General features: G+C 46.4%; 1 protein-coding gene across 2 annotated transcripts in view; it reads right to left on the reverse strand.

Annotated features, from left to right (window-relative positions):
* Positions 1-2875: 2875 nt before the first annotated feature.
* The window catches only part of PRAG1 (PEAK1 related, kinase-activating pseudokinase 1), a 71175-nt gene continuing 54001 nt past the window's right edge, over positions 2876-20049 (reverse strand). For both annotated transcript variants that reach the window (XM_034965636.3, XM_034965637.3), the window contains exons 5-6: positions 12843-13594; positions 2876-4412 (exon numbers count right to left, since the gene is read on the reverse strand). In XM_034965636.3, the coding sequence (XP_034821527.3) occupies positions 3288-4412; positions 12843-13594 (1877 nt within the window). In that variant the 3' untranslated portion in view covers positions 2876-3287. The remainder of the gene's footprint in view (positions 4413-12842; positions 13595-20049) is intronic.

A 20049-nucleotide genomic window follows, 5' to 3' on the forward strand; every position in this document is an offset into this window, starting at 1 on the left:
ATGTTTCAGAGGGCACTTTGCCAACAAGGATAAGATGTTTTGTTTAATAAATAAAAAAGATAAAGATTGCATCCAATCAGATAAAGACACAAACAAGGACACTCGTCCAAGATCAGTTCTCACCAGAGGACTCTGTGACTTTAAAATGTCAGGCCTTCAGTAGCTCGAAATGGGGCTGTCTTAACTGATACTGTCTTGCAGTCACTCATGATAAGAACTTGGCATCTGCTTCTGCCACCTCAAACACTCTTCCTTGCAAGACTGACCTGCTCCCACTGGACTGGTTCCTTAACCTTTCTCCTATCTCTTTCTCCTCTTCATGTTCAATGCTACTTTGTTTATTGTGGAATGTTTAATCTGTAATATATGCATATCGATTAAGCATACTATTATGTATGGTTTCCCATATTGACTGACTTCTGGAGTGGCTCAAGCCTGTGTGCCTGCGGCTCTGACTACCAAGAGAACAGGAGGTACTAAAGAGAATTGCTTCCTTGGGAACTCCGTGTAGCCTCTGGCTTTTGTGACTGAATTAGCATCAATAAAAGCCTGACATTGTGGAAAGACACAAGCATGTGTGGACCTGGTTATTTTTAACCTGGCATCGCTCATGACACCTATGTTCAAAAAAAAATTTTTTTTTTCTTTTTAAAACTGCTATTGGGGCATTATTCAATGTCTTCGAACAAAGAATCCTTGACAAATTTCCTTCAGAACCAAGCACTGGGCAAAAATTTCTTCCTTCTGACGAACTGTTTCCTAAAACTGCACACAGAAAAGAAATCTGCAACCAGTTTTCTTTTTATAGGTTGGTGGACAGCTCAGAAGTAAGTTTTATGTTTAATTGCTCTTATTCCTCTCATACAGAATTTATTGCTATTGTTTCTTCTTTATCCTTTATTTTCTGGTTCATGTTGGTTCTTAGAACAGTTTTTACAACCTCATTTTTTTTTTTCTGAAGTGGGTGGTATAAAAAAGTTGCAATTAATTCAGGAACTAAAAATGTGGCTCCTAAGACATTTCTTTCTTTCTCTCTCCTTTCTTTCTCTCCCTTTCTTTTTTTTCTCTTTCTTTCTCTCTTTTTTCCTTTCTTTCTTTTTCTTTCTTTGCTTTTCTTCTCCTTCTTCTTTTTTTTGATAGAGTCTCACTCTGTTACCCAAGCTGGAGTGCAGTGGTATGATCTTGGCTCACCGTAACCTCCACCTCCTGGATTCAAGTGATTCTCCTGCTTCAGCCTCCTGAGTAGCTGGGATTACAGGCATGCACACCCACCTAATTTTTTGTATTTTTAGTAGAGACAGGGTTTCTCCATGTTGGCCAGGCTGGTCTCAAGCTCCTGACCTTAGGTGATTGACGTGTCTTGGCCTCCCAAATTGCTGGGATTACAGGCATGAGCCACCACGCTGGGCCTTATTTTCTAATGGCACTGCATTCCCCTGTCAGAATATTTGCTCCTCCCTCTCCATTGTTTATTTACTTGAAGTGAAAAAGGACAAAAAAGCAAAAGACAGCAAATTGATGGCAGAAGGTTTGCCTGGAAAATTCCGAGGGACAAAGAAAGAACTGGCAAATAATGCCCCCCCGAAACAGATAGGTCCTGGGGAGAAATATGATTTCCACATTTGCAGACTCCTTCTCTTGTACAAATGGGTTGGGAGCTGGTTTTGGTTCAGTTCTTTCCTCAATGCTCAGGAAACAATTGAAATTACAAATGCGCCCCAGGTGCTGTCTTCACCACCGATGCATGGAAAGATGAATGTGTTTACATGTAGTCAGGGGCTGGAAGGTGGAACTCACAAAAGGATTGAAATTAATATGCAGAAGAGGACCTGGGAGAGTTCCCTCTCCTTCCTGCTAAGTGCATCCCCAGGTTTCTAAAACATCCATTCAGATCTTTGTATTTGTTTTAATTTGTCCAGAGTTATTCACAAGGTTTTAGAAATCAATTAGTTCTGTAGTTGGAAGATTACCCATTAGGTAGAAATACAAGAGTCTTGGGGCTATTTCTCTTCAAATAGGTAATTTTTTACTTTCGTGCCTGTGTCTAGTTTTGAGGAGGAAGGATCTGATGCTTCCTAATTTTCCTTCTGTGTTTTTAAAGGCATAGTAACAAATATTGACTCCAGTAAGTTGTAGGTGCCAATGGGTGCGTTAAATGAGGTTTTAGAAAAGGAGACTTGAAGGAGGCCCGAACAGCAGAGGGAGTACTGGCCTGGGAGTTGAAACACCTGAATTCTATGCTTCCCCTGCCAGTATCTAGTACGGTAGGAACAGTGGGCCGTTTGCCACCTGGCGTCCCATGCATTCTCTCCCTCCTCCCTGCCCCAGGAGGCTGATCCTCCAGACTGCATCACCCAAGGTCCCTTGCTGTCTGGCATCCTATTAGGTTGGAGATGACAGATGGGAAACAGAGACTCCCATCTCCGGCTGTAGAAATCTCAGCGCGAATACCTCCTGTATGTTCCCCTGTCCTGCTGTTCTGGCCCTTGCTTTTGGCCTTGTTACCCTTTGTTCTCATAACCCTGATCACACCTAGCTAAGTGGTCCCCTTAAGTTCTTTTCATCTGAGCCATCTGGGGTGGACTCTGTTTTCAGGCACGTCTCTGAATGATACAAATGGCAACCAGCTTTAGCAAACTGGAAATGGGTTTGAATTCCAAACCACTGGGATCACAGCGGCTGTGTCTGGATTCTTTCCAGAAGGCTGCCAGGTGGTAAGAGAAACAGGGAAGATTAATTGGTACCCACTTGCCTGGTCCTTTGCAGACTGCTGCTCTATCTCCTGAAAAGCGTTAAGACCAAAGACAGCTCCGTTTTACCCACCAAACATATTAATACACTCAGGCACTTAAGGATAAAGAGCTTTGCTCATGACTCAACCAAAAAAAATTTTAATGGAATTTTCTTCTTTTTTTTTTTTTCTTTAAATAATAATTTGACAAAAGGGTGAAGAAATCCTAAACAAGGTATTGAGGCCAGTGTCCAGGCTGCATTCTGTTCACAGAACTGTCCTCAGGACGTTGCATGGAACTGGAAATGTGTATAATTACAGAAGAAAACAGGGAGGACTTAGTGCAGAGAGGAGACGAGTGTGGACGGGCAACAGCATCCTTAGTCTTTCATATTTATATATGGTATATGTATTTTCTATATATATATTTATATATTTTACATCCAGGTATACCAGTCAACTGTACCATTTCCCAGGGAGACATGGGTGCTTCCAAGGCGAGACAGGAAAGGGTTAGGCAGGGAAGGGGCAGCGACGGTGCAGGCTGGGGCTTGGCTCACAAAAGCTGCAGGAGCTTCAGCGACTGTAAGAGGGCCCCGGGCTCCGCAGACGCCAGGTACTGGCAGCAAAGCCAGTCCTCCAGCTCCACGCCCCGCCTGCGATCCACCGCCTTCTCCGCAAACTTCATCATCATCAGGGCCCGCTTCATGTCGATCCAGTTGTGCAGCGTGCCGCACAGCGCCTCCTCCGAGGTGCCCGGCTGCTGCACCAGCTCGCGCCGAGGCCCCCACAGCAGGCACTGCAGCACGCGCTTGGCCTCGCCGATGCGGATACGCTTGATGGGGTCGGCCTCCAGTAGCAGATGTGCCAGCTGCTGCAGGCCGGGTGAGTAGAGGGACAGCGCGGGCAGCGGCGGCAGGTCCTCCCGCCGGTAGTCTCTCTCCCGCAGCTGGGCGCGCACCTCGAACGGGTTGGGTTGGTGCAGCAGCTCGTAGATGAGGATGCCTGTCTGGAACTCATCGAACTTGCGGTACTGGGAAGCAGACACGATCTCGGGGGCCAGCCGGGCCTGGCTCTTCTGCTGCTGCAGGTTTGGGGTGCCGCCCGGCTTCTGCTTGGCCTTCAAAAAGTTGCTGATGATGAGCCGGGGCAGCTGCTTCTCCCGGGGCCCTTCCGGGGAGGCGGGGCCGGCTGCGGGGCTGAGAGTGCCACCAGCAGGCGGGGCGGCAGAGGAGCAGGGAGGCGCGGCGGCGGCGGGGGCGGGGGCGGGGCCGGCCTGGAGGGTGCAGTGCACCAGCAGCAGGTTCTCCAGGCACAGGTCCCGGTGGATGATCCCGTGCTCCTTCAGGTGCTCCAGCCCGTTGCAGAGTTGCAGAAGCAGGAAGCACACGCGCCGCTCGTACGCCTCGGGCTCCGCCTGGTGGCTGGCCGCCGAGTCCCGCACGAAGTCGGAGGCGGTCTGATGTGGCACCTCTCGGGTGATGACCACCACGCAGTCCTGCTCCTGGGCAGGGGGCTGTGCGGGCAGGGCAGGCACAGGGTCCTTGGGCGCGACGGGGGAGCTGAGCATGCTGGACGGCACCGAGGCGACGAAGTGGCCGCAGTCCTGCTGGATGTTAAAGTGCACGGGCACGGACGGGCTGCAGTAGGAGACTGTTTTGGGCTCAGGGGTTTTGCAGATCTGTGGGGAGAAGAAGAAGTGAAATCAAGAGTGGGGCCGATGGTTCTGCCCAGCAAAGAGTGTGGAAACATTTGAGTATCTACGTGCAAGAAGCCTATCCACATAGGCTTAAGGGTAAGAGCAATCCATACACATGCTAGAAGAAAACATGGGACAGAATCTTTGAGGCCTTGGGTTGGGCAAAGATTTCTTAAATATCACACCAATAGCATCGTTCACAAAAGAAAAGAAAAATCACAAACTTAACCTCAAAGTTCTAAACTTTTGTGCTTCAAAAGACACCATTAAGAAAGTGGAAAGACAAGTAATAGACTGGGAGAAAATATCTGCCAAAATGTATGTAATAAAGGACTTGTTTCTGGAATTCGTATTAAAAAACACTCTTTTACAACTCAATAAGACAAACAGCCCAATTAAAAAAGGATACAGAATCATGGCATGGAGGAAAAAACAAACAAACAAACAAACAAAAAAACGTGGGCAAGAGATATGAATAGGTAATTCACCAAAAAAATTTGTAAGTGGCCACAAGCATGTGAAAAGATGTTGGACATCATTATTCATCAGGCAAGTGCAAATCAAAACCACAGTGAGATATCAGTTCATGCCCACTAGAATGGGTTCTAATAAAAGACAATTCCAAGTGTCTATGAGGATGAGCAGAAATGGGAACCCTCAGACATTGCTGATGGGAATGTAAAATGCGGCAGGCCCCTTGGAGCAGTTTGTCAATTTCTTAAAAAGTTAAACATAAAATGACCATATGACCCAGTGAGTGGGGTCCCTGCCGAGCAACACACAGTGTGGTCGGGAGGTATTGGTAGGAAGACATCCCTCTGTGCACAGTGTGGACAAATTCTCAAGAAGGCAAATAGTGTTTATAAGAAAGCAGCCTCACTTCCCACATACTTTTCCTTCAAGGTGAGTCACAGCAGCTGAAATAAACCAGAAAGCTCTCCAAGGAAGAAGGAACCAGAAGGAACCCTCAGAGGAACCCCAGGGCACCATCTGAGATGAAGGTAGGAAAAACAAGATGGAAGGTCTCAAGCTTCTCTGTGGGAAGCATAGCTGGGGATCCACACAACTCTGTCTTTCTCGCCTCCTCCATTTCTTCTTGTACAAATGGCAGTGCCAGCCACCTGGGGATCTCTAGCAATCCTAGTCCTCATCTGGCTGCCACTCAACTAGAGAGTCTTGAACCGGCCGTAATGGCCCTCTGTCAGGCCTCAATCTCCCTGTCATTACCCTGAAAGGGACTTAAGTCTCCTCTCTCAAATGAATATTATTATGCAACCTCACCCAGGCTTTATAGAAAGACAAAGATCAATGTGTAATGTAGAAAGACAAAGATCAATGTGTAATGTAGAAAGACAAAGATCAGATGTGAGAAGAAAGGCATCTCACATCTACCTATAAAATATTATCCTGCAAACACTCCCAAAATAACCCTGCCTTCAGGCTGCAGTGTTGGAATGATGATGAAGCAGTGTTTTTGAAGTACCTCAATGCTTACAGGCGATACTTTTAGAAGTTCTATTGCAAGCACCTTTTCACGGAGATTTATTTATATTGCAGCTGTACAAACCTTCTCAGCATGAAACCTGGCATACAAGAGCTCAGCCTCCAAGAGATGTTTTTAAAGCTAATTGTCGGGAATGGTGGGTAACACATTAATTTAGTAATCTGTCTACTATAAAAGCAGAATGGTAATAAAAGGGAAAGACATTTACCCCAGACATTGCTTCCTATTACACTAACAAAAATGATTTTGAAATACATGTCTAAAAGCCATTGTTCAGGCTCTTTCTTATTCCGGACTATCCAACTCTACTCGGTTTTTATTTTTTACTTTTTGAGACAGGCTGGAGTGCAGTGGTGCAATCACAGCTCACTGCAGTTTTGACCTCCCAGGTTTAAGCAATCCTCCCATCTCAGCCTCCTGAGTAGCTGGGACTAGAGGTGTGCACCACCATGTCCAACTAATTTTTGGAATTTTTGTACAGACAAGGTTTTGCCATGTTGCCCAGGCTGGTCTTGAACTCCTGGGCTCAAGTGATCCTCCCACCTCGGCCTCCCAAAGTGCTGGGATTACTAGCGTGAACCACGGTGCCTGGCCTGCACTTGGTTTTTAAATGGCAGGCTTCTGGAGCACTATTAAACTCAAGGAAATTTGCAGCAATGGTGGTGGGGGAAGTCCTCAAAGAAAGCATCTTGCATATACGCTGTGTTGTCAGTGGAGATGTGGGAGGACATCACTGTTATTGTCTCACCCCTAACAGATACAGATTGGGCTCTTGCATGTGCAAGTACTGTGCCAACTGTGAGGGTTCCATGCAGCATCTCATTCAATCTCATTAAATCCAAGGAGGAAGATGCTATTACAGAGGAGGAAACTGGGGCTTCCAGAAGTTAAATTATTTGCTCAGGACTATACAACCGAGAACTGTTGCAGAGGTCAAAAGCATGGGCTCTGGAGTGAAAAAAGGCCTGGGTTTAAGTATTAGCTCTGTAACCTTTGGCAAGTTACAGGGGATTTTCATTATTTGCAGGAGTTATGTTCTGTGAAGAAGCCATAAACACTGAATTAGTGAATAGTGAACCATTGTTCCTAGGGGAAATACAAGGTAAGTTTCCTGGGAACCTCTGGTCACAATATTTTCATTAACCCATCAGTATTCAACCTTGTTTCATGTATGCTTCTGTTTAGAGATACCTTGCTTAACATACCTTGTTGAGTCATTAAGAGGAACTCACAGGCAACAGCACTAGAGCTCATCCCTGAACAAAGCTTATCTAACACATATGTTTTTACCCATGAGGCACATCCCAGCCTTGTGATGGTTAGCAACACTAGACAGCACTTCAGCCCTATGCTTTGGACATTTTATTTTATATATATAGTTTTTTTTTTTTTTTTTTTTTGAGATGGAGTCTCTCTGTCGCCCAGGCTGGAGTGCAGTGGCACGATCTCGGCTCACTGCAATGTCTGCCTCCCAGGTTCAAGCGATCCTTCTGCCTCAGCCTCCTGAGTAGCTGGGATGACAGGTGCCTGCCACCACACTCGACTAATTTTTTGTATTTTTAGTAGAGACAGGGTTTCACCATGTTGGCCAGGCTGGTCTCAAACTCCTGACCTCAGGTGATCCAGCTTGGGCCATTTTAAACAGCAAAATCACCAACATGTAAACCCAAAAATAAAATTCTAAGGCCCTCCAACCATCTGAAATGGACCCCTCCTCTCAGTCAAGGGCATTCCAAAGTGAACATAAAAAAATAAGTTCAGGCCATGATGGGAAGGGGAAGCTGGACATGCCTCACGCTACCCTCCTCCCTGTTGGGATTACTGATAGGGCAGTCTCTTCAAGTCTGATAAAAATATTTACAATGTGTTCTCACTGAAGCCTGCTACCTGGAGGCTTCGTCTGCATGATAAAGCCTTGGTCTCCATAACCCCTTCTCATAATCCAGACATTCCTTTCTATTGATAATAACTCTCTCAACCAAGTGCCAATCAGAAAATCTTTGAATCCACCGACGACTTGGAAGCTCCCCCGGCCCCCTCAACTTCAATGTACATCATACATGTATTGATTGATAACTGTGTCTCCCTAAAATGTACAAAACCAAGTTGTGGCCTGACCACTTTGGGCACATGGTCTCAGGATCTCCTGAGGGCTGTGTCATGGGCCATAGGTGACTTATATTTGGCTCAGAATAAATCTCTTCTAATATTTTACAGAGTTGGACTCTTTTCATTGACAAACAAAAAGCACACAAATGTGAAAAACAAGACACTAAATAGACTGCAAAAAATGACCCTGGCTTCCAGGATGAGGGCTGAAACAAGATGGGAGACTGTCGCCTCATTCCCCTTCAGCTGGAAACATGCACATTGGGTGATATGGTTTGGCTGTGTCCCCAAACGAATCTCATCTTGTAGTTCTCATAATCCCCACGTGTGGTGGGAGGAACCTGGTGATGTTCTCATGATAGTGAGTGAGTTCTCATGAGATCTGATGGCTTTATAAGGGGCTTTCTTTTCCCTCCCTTTTTTTTTTTTTTGAGATAGAGTCTTGCTCTGTTGCCCAGGCTGGAGTGCAGTGGTGCATCTTGGCTCACTGCAATCTCCACCTCCTGGCTTCAAGTGATTCTCCTGCCTCAGCCTCCCGAGTGGCTGGGATTACAGATGCCTACCACCACACCTGGCTAATTTTTGTATTTTTTATTTTTTAGTAGAGATGAGGTTTCACCATGTTGGCCAGGCTGGTCTTGAACTCCTGACCTCGTGATCTACCTGCCTTGGCCTCCCAAAGTGCTGGAATTACAGGCATGAGCCACTGCACCTGGCTGCTTTTGCCCCTTTTGCTTGGCTTCTCCTTGCTGCCACCATGTGAAGGACGTGTTTGCTTCCCCTTCCACCATGACTGTAAGTTTCCTGAGGCTTCCCCAGCCATGCTGAACTGTGAGTCAATTAAATCTCTTTCCTTTGTAAATTACCCAGTCTCAGGTATGTCTTTATTAGCATCGTGAGAACTAAACATCAGGTGACTCAAATTTTTCCTTGCCTTACACGTATCCAGAAATCACTGGAAAGCGCTTCGAGTATTGATTTTGCAATTACACATAAATTTGAGCGGGTAGATGATTTTGCAAATACAGAATCCATAAATAATGAAGATGGACGGTATTTATCTCAAAGCATGTTTTCTCCTCTGAATGACAGGGGCAGGGATAGTCCTTCCTCGTAGGGCCATTGTGAGGATCAGATGAAATGATGCAGGCATGGCTCTCAGCGCCAGGCCCAGCCCAGGGCAAGCACAATGGGGAAGGTTGCTATGGTGACTGCTCTTGCCATCTCAGCTGTAGCCCTCTGGTGATGCGGAGGCATCCAGAGCTGGCCTGCAGGTATTGTGCAAACCCGAAGAGCACAGCTGCCCAGGGGCCTGGGAAGAGTTTCCAAGGCTCCTTTTTCTCAGGGGTATGAAAAGCCTGGGCCCAGCAAACACTTGAGGCCTGGAGCTCCAGTCAGGCTGCTGACATTTTGCACAGAGATGTAAATGAAGGAGCAGAGTAAATGGCAACTGGGCTGGATGCATTTCAAAATCAGTGCACTGGGCCTTTGGCAAGACCCGCAGCTTCCTCAAAGCCCAGCAACGGAGAGGGCTGCGTTGGGCGCATGCTAACTAGCCCTGTGAGTGAGCTGTAGGCCCGCGCCGGAGATCATTCTACAGCACTGGGTGGGGGAAGGGGCGGCGGGGGAGGGAGTGGCTTTTTCTCCATCTCCATCTCCCTACTCCCTGCCCCCACCCTCATTTCATTTTCAGGGGGCCCTGCACTCGGATTTTTAGCTCTAGAACTTTACATAGACTCTTGGTTCAGCTCAAGTTTCAAACGTTTTGCTGAGCCAGGACTCATTTAAACTTTGGAGTCAGGGCCTCATTCACGGGCGAAAGTCTGGGCTAAATCATGTCTGTTAAATAAAAAAGGCCCAGCAGCTTAAAACGGGGCCCTAATTACCAAGCCAGAATTCTGTCTAGATGGCTGAGAAATGAAACTGCTTCGAAAACGCACACACAACTAATGATTTTTTTTTTTTCCTGTCACCTATTCATGCGGTGGAGCTACAAGAACCAGCTTAATCTCCTCACTGCTGCAGGGCGCTGAGCCCAAAGTAGTAGGTTCCAGCATCAGCAAGGAGCAGGTGTGAGCCTGCTATTGTTAACTAGGACTCCGCGACCGCAAACGAGGCTCCGTCTGCCTTCAGTGCCGGCTCCCTGTTTAACATGTGCAGATAAAATGCGCTCAGCCTCAGACAGGCAGCTAGCTGGCTGGGAAGGGAGACCCACTCCCCCTCCTGCGGATCCCCAGATGACTGTATTTCGTCTAGACTGGAGAGCTAATGAAGTGGAACAGCTGCCCGTGCGAAATGATGCTCCAGGGCCCCCACGGCCCGCCCCCCCAGTGACCAGGCCAGGCACATTTGCAAATTAATATTGTTCCTGGTAACGTTGTTCCAAGAATTACCATCCTCTGCATATTGGATGCTAGTCTCCAACTTTCCTTTTTCACGTGGCACACAGACGGTCCTTGAGCTACCACGTCTCCGGGAAAGTCAACTAGGAAACCCCTGCGGCTCCTGTTTAGAAGCTAAGGCTTATCTTTTGGTTTCTGTGTGGCTTCTGTTTCTAATGAAATAAGGAGCAACACTTGTTTTTAACATTCTTAAGGAAAGTTAAATTTCTTTTGTGTTGTTTATTAGAGAATACGGCTAATTCTGCAGTAATATATGGGGCCCTAGAATCCAAGCTGCACAGCACAATTATTTATGTTTGTGAAAAACAAAACTGTGGCGGGGCACGGTGGCTCATGCCTGTAATCCCAGCACTTTCGGAGGCCGAGGCAGGTGGATCACAAGGTCAGGAGTTCGAGACCAGCCTGGCCAATATGGTGAAACCCCATCTCTGCTAAAAATACAAAAATTAGCCAGGCGTGGTGAGGGGGCGGCGCCTGTAGTCCCAGTTACTCAGGAGACTGAGGCAGGAGAATCGCTTGAACCCAGGAGATGGAGGTTGCAGTCAGCCGAGATCACACCACGTACTCCAGCCTGGGCAACAGAGCGAGACTCTGTCTCTAAATAAATACATTAATAATAATTTTAAAAAAAAAAAAACCGTTTGTCCCAAGGGCCCCTTACTTCTTGCAGAAGGGTCACCTCACTTTCTATACCATGGACAAGAGGAATTCAGTGTCTTCCACCAGGCTTTTTCCTCCTCAAAACAGAAAGGTCAGCTGTCTCTTGATACTGAATAATATTATTCAGTATATATTATTTATAATAATACTATTACTACTACTATTAATAATATTCAGTATATATAAATAATAAATAATTATAAATAATATATACTGAATATTAGTATTATTACTACTATTAATTATAACTACTATATATTATTTATATATACTGAATATTAATAGTAATAATATTACTTAAATATTATTTAATATTATTTTTTAAATGTTAGCAATATTATTTTTAAAAATTGTTGGTAAGCAAGCTACCCCACCAAGGCCATTTCAAATTAGCTTATTCTTTGCACTTTTCTAACTGGAAAAAAAAGGGATGTCTTAGGGCAGGTGATGAGAGAAGATAGCTCAGGGTCTCCCTCCTGACTCCCAATAAAAGCCCACATTTATAGAAGGGCCAGGGTCTCAATAGGTAATCAAGGAACAGCAAAAGAAGATGACAAATAGGGCCACAGGAAGGACTGGAGTTCATGGTAGAGACTCCAGTGGCCCAAATGGGTGCAGATGGCTCAACTAGCTCACACAGAGCTGCACTCTGACAGTGCAATACAGTGTGGGTAGCAAGAGGCCTGATCCAGCATCAAAGGTTAAAGAGCTGTGCTGCCTTGAGCTAGTCACTTAATGTCTCTGAACTTCATTTATCTTAAATGGTAGGGACATAACTTAGGCTTTGGAGACAGACACAGAAGAGCTCAAATCCATTCCAGCCACCAACTAGCTATGGGCAAATTAGTTAACCACTTTGAGCCTCAGATCCTCCATCTGTAAAACCTACCTAACCTGTAGGATTACTGTTAGGATTAGAGGTAAGAGTCTAGTTGTAGAGTGAATGCTCACACAAATGATATTATTACTATTATTGTTCAAGATGATTCCTAGGTCGAATGCTCCTTCTGGATCTAACATTAGAAGAATGACCTCATTATCCATCTCCCTCACTACATCATAGCTCTATAAGGAAGCTTATATTCACACCTACATACTCAGATTGTGGCAAAGTACCTGGCCTATAGTAGACACTCAATAAAAACCTGGTCAATAAATGAATAAACTCTCCGTTGCACTAAAAGGCAACTGTTTTCTTAACTCAGCTAAAGCACAGAATGTGTCTTATATTCATACTACAAATCTCATTGCACCATGTCCTGGGGCAGAGAGAGAGTGAAGCTGCTGAGCACTAACTGTTAAAAGAATGCTTAGGGGTCAGGGGTGGTGGCTCACACCTGTAATCCCAGCATTTTGGGAGGCCGAGATGGGTGGATCATCTGAGGTCAGGAGTTCAAGACCAGCCTGGCCAATATGGCAAAACCCCATTTCTACTAAAAATACAAAAATTAGCTGGGCACGGTGGTGCACACAGATAATCCCAGCTACTCAGGAGGATCAGGCAGGAGAATCGCTTTCAAATGGGAGGCAGAGGCTGTAGTGAGCCAAGATTGTGCCACTGCACTCCAGCCTGGGCAACAAAGTGAGACTCTTATCTTACAAGAAAAAAAAGAATGCTTAGGAATCAACTCCCCTCCTAATGCCCAGACAGGTGAGATGACTTGCTCAGGCCATAGTTCTGCCCAAGCCAGCACCAGCCAGTGGCACAGCAGAATGCAAGGAGGGAGTGGTACCTACTTTCACAGCATAGGTGCTGCCGGGGTCCTCAGAGCAGGTGGCACAGTAATAAATGGCATCCCCCGAGTCACAGCAGGGCTTGTTACAAGTCAGCTTGAAGAGCGACCAGTTATTCTCATTGAAGTGGAGCTCCTTTTTCTGGCCGCCCATGAAGAGGTCCTCACATTTGGCTACAAGGCGGGCAAGGGACTGGGTGTAGAGTCCCCCCAGCTTGGCATAGGTGCCCTCCTTGCTGCTGATGTTGCTCAGGAGACCGTGCAGCTGAAGCTGGGTGCTCCCGGTGGAGGCTTGACTGGACACGCTCAGCTGGGAGGATGAGGCGGAGGGGGCCCCTTTGCACTGGAGGCCAGGGCTCCCGCAGCCGCCTCTGTTGCCCGCCAGCCCTGCTGCTGGAAGCCAGTGGCCACTGCCTTTGAAAGCTTTCTCCAGAGGATCAGAAGAGGAGAAGACAGGATGGTGGCGGTTCCCGGGGCTCAACGAATAGCTAAAGTGAGATTCGTCGTGGACGTTGGTTTCTGAGTGGCTTAGGTTCAGCTTGGGGCTTGCTGTTCGGGGCTTGGGGGAGCCTTGGGTCCAGAAGAAGCCATCCGGTGAAGAGGCTGCCCGGCTCACTATCTTTTTCTGGGGGAGTGGAGGGGGCTGCAGGGGGCCACTGGGGGACACATCCTCAGTGGAGCCTGAAGGAAACGGAACGGGAGCAAAGAGCTTCTTCCTGCTGTTGGTGGGCGAGTGAGCCAGCTCAGACGAGGGACCTGAAGAGGAGAGACAGAAACCATAAGACCAAGGCCAATGCCACTCAATTCCAGGGTCCTGCAGACTTTTTTCCCTTTATTTATTTATTTATTTGGTCAGAGCAATTAATTTTATGTTACTTCTTTTCTATTTCTCTAATAGACAATATATGCACAATGGAAAAAATCAAAATGCAAAAAAGGTATAGCTTGACAATTAAGTCTTCCTCCTACCCCGTCCCTCAGTACTCAGCTCTCTCATCAGAGGAAACCACTGTCAGTAGTGTTTCATGCATCCCTCCAACAATCCAAACAAATGCGTGTGTGCACGTGTGCGCGCACACACACACACACACACAAATTACATAGAAAAGAGCAAACAGTGGCTACTGTTTGGAATAATGCTTTTCTTTCACATCTTGGAGAGATTTTTAAATCAAATATGCAGATTTATTTAATTATTTTAAACAGTCTTACCATAATATATCACCATATGCAAGTATCATAATTTAACCATCCCTTTTTGATGGACACTTAAATTGTTTCCAATATTTTGCAAACAATGCTGCAACAGAAATAACAAACTCGAACATGTGTGGTTTGAGTGGAATTTTTTAAAAGTCAGGTTTATAGAGGGTGTAACTGGCCAATGGTAAAATTCTCCCTTTTGGCTGGGTGCGGCGGCTCATGCTTGTAATCCCAGCACTTTGGGAGGCCGAGGTGGGCGGATCACCTGAGGTCAGGAGTTTGAGACCAGCCTGGCCAACATGGCAAAACCCCATCTCTACTAAAAATACAAAAACTAGCCAGGCGTGGTGGCAGATGCCTGGAATCCCAGCTACTTGGGAGGCTGAGGCAGGAGAATCACTTGAACATTGTAGGAGGAGGTTGCAGTGAGCTGAGATTGCACCACTGCAATCTAGCCTGGGAAACAAGAATGAGACTCCATCTCAAAAAAAAAAAAAATTCTCCGTTTTTAGTATGCAGTCCCTGGAGTTTTCCCGTATACCCTGCTGGCTTAGTGGGCAAGGCAGGCCCAGAGATTTTAGAAGGCAGGAAGGTAATGATTTTAGAAATGAGGAAATGGATCTTAGAGAAAAGTGAGTCTTTTCAAGGCCCCACAGTTTCCGGAGTGGTGCATATGGATAAAGAGTCTGCCTGGGCAAAGGCTCACTCAGGGCTACAGGTGTCTGCAGGGCATGGGGACAATCAGAAAACCTTTCTAGGTAGCACACAAAATGGTGAGATGAAGGTGCAGTCTCTACAAAGGTGAGGGCTGACCTCACTCTTGGCATCAAGGTATAAAATGGTGGCTTCACAATGAAAGAAGAGTTTAAGTAAAAGAAAAAATATAAATATATATACACATATGTATATATAAAAGAGATATACACTATTAGAGCAAAGGGCAAACTGAAATAATACTCATTTCCTATATTCTCAGAACAGCTCTAAGGTGTTAACTGCTATTTTAATAACAGCTTTTAGGGGGATAAAAGAAATAATAAATCACATTCATAGTTGGTAAAATGCATCCTATTATCTTGAGGGTTAAAATACGAAAGAAATATGGCTTGCAGACTGGGTGTGGTGGCTCACACCTGTAATCCCAGCACTTTGGGAGGCTGAGGTGGACGGATCACTTGAGCTCAGGAGTTTGAGACCAGCCTGGCCAACATGGTGAAATCCCTTATCTACTAAAAATACAAAAATTAGCTGGGGGTGGTGGTGCGTGACTATAATCCCAGCGACTATGGAGTCTGAGGCAGGAGAATCACCTGAGCCCGGGAGATGGAGGTTGTAGTGAGCCAAGATTGTGCCACTACACTCATCCTGGGTGACAGAGTGAAACTTCATCTAATAATAATAATAATAATAATAATAATAATAATAATAATGGGTTGCAGCCCTAAGGAAATGTGTACTTAGGATGTGTACCCCTCATTGAGTTCTCCATGCCACATCACCCTAAGGGAAGAGCATGGAGTGTCTCTATGCCTTTCCACACCTTGGCAGTGGGACCAGAAAACAACAAAAAAAAGCAGAACAAAAGCATAGGAGCAGACAAGGGGTAGAAGGCCCCAAAGGAAGCAAATTATGAGTCTTGTGTCACCTCACTCAGGTGCACAGCACATTTCTAGGGCTGCTCCTGAACAGTTAATAACTTTCTAGCTCACACTGAGCCCTTCCCTGCTTTCTCCAACCCAAGAGGGAACAGAATAGATCCCTGAGGCTCAAACACCAGTTGCAAGCCACATAGATCAAGACTGGGTCTCTTTATTTCTGCTGCTCCACAGGGAGGAGGGTCTCTCTAGGGAGCAAGATGGATGGCCATGGGCTGACATTCATGCCCCAGCCTCAGTGACCGAGGCAGCATTAGTGAGCGACAGCAGGGCACAACCTTGAATGCAACGCTGACGGGAGGACAAACTCAGTGCATGCAACCTGTTGAACACAGGAGCTGAGAACCAATGGGTTCATGCAAAGAAAAGCCCGGGGGAGCTGAGCAAGACTATGGGGTCCCTGCACCAATATCCTCCTTGGCTCTATCATCTATCATAAGACTCAACAGGGGCTGGGCACGGTGGCTTATGCCTGTAATCTCAGCACTTTGGGAGGCCAAGGCGGGAGGATCACTTGAGGAGTTCAAGACCAGCCTGGGCAAAATGGCGAACCCCCAACTCTACAAAAGATACAAAAATTAGCTGGGCGTGGTGGCGCGCGCCTATAATCCCAGCTACTCAGGAGGCTGAGGGGGGAGGATCACTTGAACCTAGGAGTCAGAAATTGCAGTGAGCCGAGACTGTGCCACTGCACTCCCACCTGGGCTATAGAGTGAGACTGTCACAAGTGAAAATGAAATTCAAGAGGGAGCACCGTGTTTCTTAAGCTCTCCTTGCCCACTTTCCCATCTGTAGTAAGCAATCCTTGTTTCCCTGTGGTTTATCAAGATCATAGGGAGTTGCCCTTCCCATTTGCTAATGATAGGCGAGGCCCCTGGCAGCAAGGCTGAGTGAGTGATTTATACCCCTTCCAGGAGGGCTCAAGTTAATAATAAATCAAGCAGTGGTGGTGCAGTCTGGACCAGTCACTTTTACATGCCCACGAATTTCCCCCTCAATAGTCAGAATGAAGGGTGCAGAAGAAATAGCGAGCCGGAAGAGGGAAGATCTAGATGGCAGTGATCTCAGCAGGTGCTGAAATCCTGCGGTCCACAGGTCTCCCCATCCCACACTCCCCAGGAAAGCAATGGGGACAGACAGAGGCTATGGCAGATGATTCACTTCCTCTCCCTCCTCCCTCTAACAGAAGAGGCTGAGAGCAGGAGGAGGAGGATCAGTTGCCACCTCCTGGATAAAAAAAGGAGGGTAAGACCACCTACTTATGAGGCTCTCAAAGGACTGTAAGCCTCAGTCACCAAACTCCCAGCCTGATGAGCAGGAGGACTGGGAGCCGTGAGCACACATCCACTTCCTGACCTTTCTGCATTCTGGGCAGCAGAAACCATCACCAGCGAGGCGTCTGATTCTCAATTTATCATCAACACGACAGAAGTTGAGGCTGGGGGATGGGAGTGGGGTGTGATCAGAACCCTGGTCAATGCTTTCATCAGTGCCCTCAGAGACAAGGACAACCTGCCTACGGTCAGGATTCCTTCCCATCCCAAGTCCAGTGGGCTAGGGAGGTTCATAACAGATCAGTTTCCTGGTTAGTCTCTTCTTTAAGCCTTAGGCTTATTTCTCCATGTTTATTGGTTTTGTCTTCCTTGTCTTTACTACAAGGCTCTCCTGATGCCACCAGTATGCCCCTTTCTGCTTCTGCTCCAATTTGAGGGTAAGCAGTGGAGTGAACACTTCACCAGCTGTCAGCCTGCCCCGCCTGAGTTTCCTCCTTTAGAAAATGACCGATGACATCATTGGGAAGGCCCCTTGCAGCACTAATAGTCTATAATTTCAGCTACTCTCTCCATTTTCAACCTCTCTGAACATGCATTTTGTCTCAAAGCTGCCCCTGAAATCAAATAGCTCTAGGCAGATCGTTATCTCGGTTCAATTGTTCTTCCTTCTATGTCTAGTTCACACAAATTACCACTGGTACATTTTCCAATCTGTGAGGAGACCAGGGATCTTTTAGCAACATAATCGGTAACACTTCTAATTCCCTAGATGACGAAAGAGAACAAAGAAGTTCTGCTTTGGACTGTATGGTAGGTCCCAGCACAAAAAACCCTTCGTGTATTCAGGCAGCTGGAAGGAAGTGATTTTGTCCTTCCCTCTGTTTTCTCTTACTTTCCTGTAGGAGCTGTTAGTCAGTGGCTTTGATCAGACCTACACCCTATCACTACTTGGGTAAATCTGACAAGGGGTACTAGGTATTAGCAGAGAAGCTTAACTTCAAGAATTAGCACACGCACTGATTAATTTTTCTTTGTTTCTTAGATGCTATGAGTTTGGAGCACCAAACTCAGTACTTGCCACATTATACACACACTCGTTGGAGTCTAGCACTGCATACCCAAACATTCCCTATCCACGCCCTTGCCCAGCAGAAGTAAAGGCCTGTAGCTACACAAACCTCATCAGGTGAAATACAGCTCCCCTAAAATGTGGACTTCACAGGGATAACTGGGCATTATCTACATATATTATGATTTTTTTTTTTTTTTGGATGAAGTTTTGCTCTTGTTGCCCAGGCTGGAGTGTAATGGTGGGATCTCGGCTCACTGCAAACTCTGCCTCCTGGGTTCAAGTGATTCTCCTGCATCAGCCTCCCAAGTAGCTGGGATTACAAGCACCCACCATCACGCCCAGCTAACTTTTTGTATTTTTAGTAGACACGGGGTTTCACCATGTTAGCCAGGCTGGTCTTGAACTTCTGACCTTCAGGTGATCCACCCACCTCGGACTCCTAAAGTGCTGGGATTCCAGGTGTGAGCTACTGTGCCCGGTCTATTATGATTTTTGTATTCAGAAAAGATATGCCTGGTTCTATGACAAGCATACTGCATTCCAACCTAACGCATCCTTCCTCTGAGCTTACGGATCCTTAAAGCTCTCCAGGTGTGGAATTACAGCTGGTGAGAGGTCAGAATTCACTCTGGGAGCCCCCACCCCCACCCCACCACCTCCAGGCCACTCCAGGCCTCTGAGGATCCTATAGTTTCTCAGGTGTTAATATTCTTGGGGATACTTTGAAATAGATGCTAACATGCAGCCCTTGTAGATGAAACTGATTTCTCCACTACATGGCAAAGGGTAGCTGTCTTCTATGGAATCTAAAGGCACTCCTAAAGACCTCCTCTGGCTAATTCTCTTGACTCTGACCTGGGGAACTATCTCTCCCTAAACACGGCCTTAGGCAACACAGCAGCTATGTTCTTACTGTTTGCAACGGCTGCCACACTCTGGATTAGGCAAGCTGGAAATAACAGGGAACAAATATACCCTGACACCTAAAATAGTTCCGAGTTCACAGGCAAACCACTGGTTCAGAAAAGTCTGCCTAAAAAATCCTCCACGACTTTAGCCAACAGCCGATATTCTCCAGACTTGGATCCCAAGGGACATGAGACTAACTCAGACACATCCTGGTTTGATGCTGGTGTTGGATTGCTGTTTCCAAATTCTGCCTTACAATTAAGGGTGTAAAAGGGGTGAGAGGGGAGAACATTTTTCTGGGACCTTGGCCTATGTCTCAGTTGCCTCATTTCTTGGTTTTTAATAATTTTGCATGCTAATTGGGCCAGAGGGCTCCAAACCCCAGGTCCTAAGTTTTCCTTCGAATTTCCAATTCTGCATATAAAGGAAGTTCCTGGCTATAGAGTACAACACGCTCCATGCCTTTAGCGAACGTGCTTCAGGGAAGACAAAGCATTTCTAGTGAGAAGCTACATATCATGTATGCTTCACTGGATGGGATCTTAAAAAGACCAAGGGAAGGTGCACTAGTTTGGTGTCATTATATTTAGAAAGCAGAGATGAGAAATCAGGATTTCAGTGGTTGGGAAGAACAGCTTAACCTCTCTGCAGAAATGCAGACCAGAAGTTCAAACATGGTACTCTGAGGTTTTCCTTATTATAGAGTCCTCTCTTCTTGCTGGGTTTTAATAGGCACTTTCATTGTTCTCTGCAGCCAAAATGAGAGCTGAGCTGACAGAGGAAGTGGTCAGTCCTGTTTTGGCTCTTTCTTTGCACAGCTCTGCTGTGTGATAGCAGCTGGGTCAGAACAAACGCAGAAGCAAAGGGCAGCGTCCCAACTAAGTCTCCCCAAACGTTTAGCTTTTGTGTTTGACCATTCTCCAACTTAGAGTAAGGTAAAGCAAGTGGAATATGGATGGAGAAAACCTCACCCATACCCTGTGCCCTGGGGCCCTAGTGCAATTCTCTCATGTGAGAGGTGAGAAAACTAAAGCCATCTGTACGGGCACCTTGCCAATATCACCCAGGAAGTGGCTGTCATGCAGGTTTCTGCCAACC

This window comes from Pan paniscus, chromosome 7, assembly GCF_029289425.2.
Source record: "Pan paniscus chromosome 7, NHGRI_mPanPan1-v2.0_pri, whole genome shotgun sequence".
Lineage (NCBI taxonomy): Eukaryota > Metazoa > Chordata > Mammalia > Primates > Hominidae > Pan > Pan paniscus.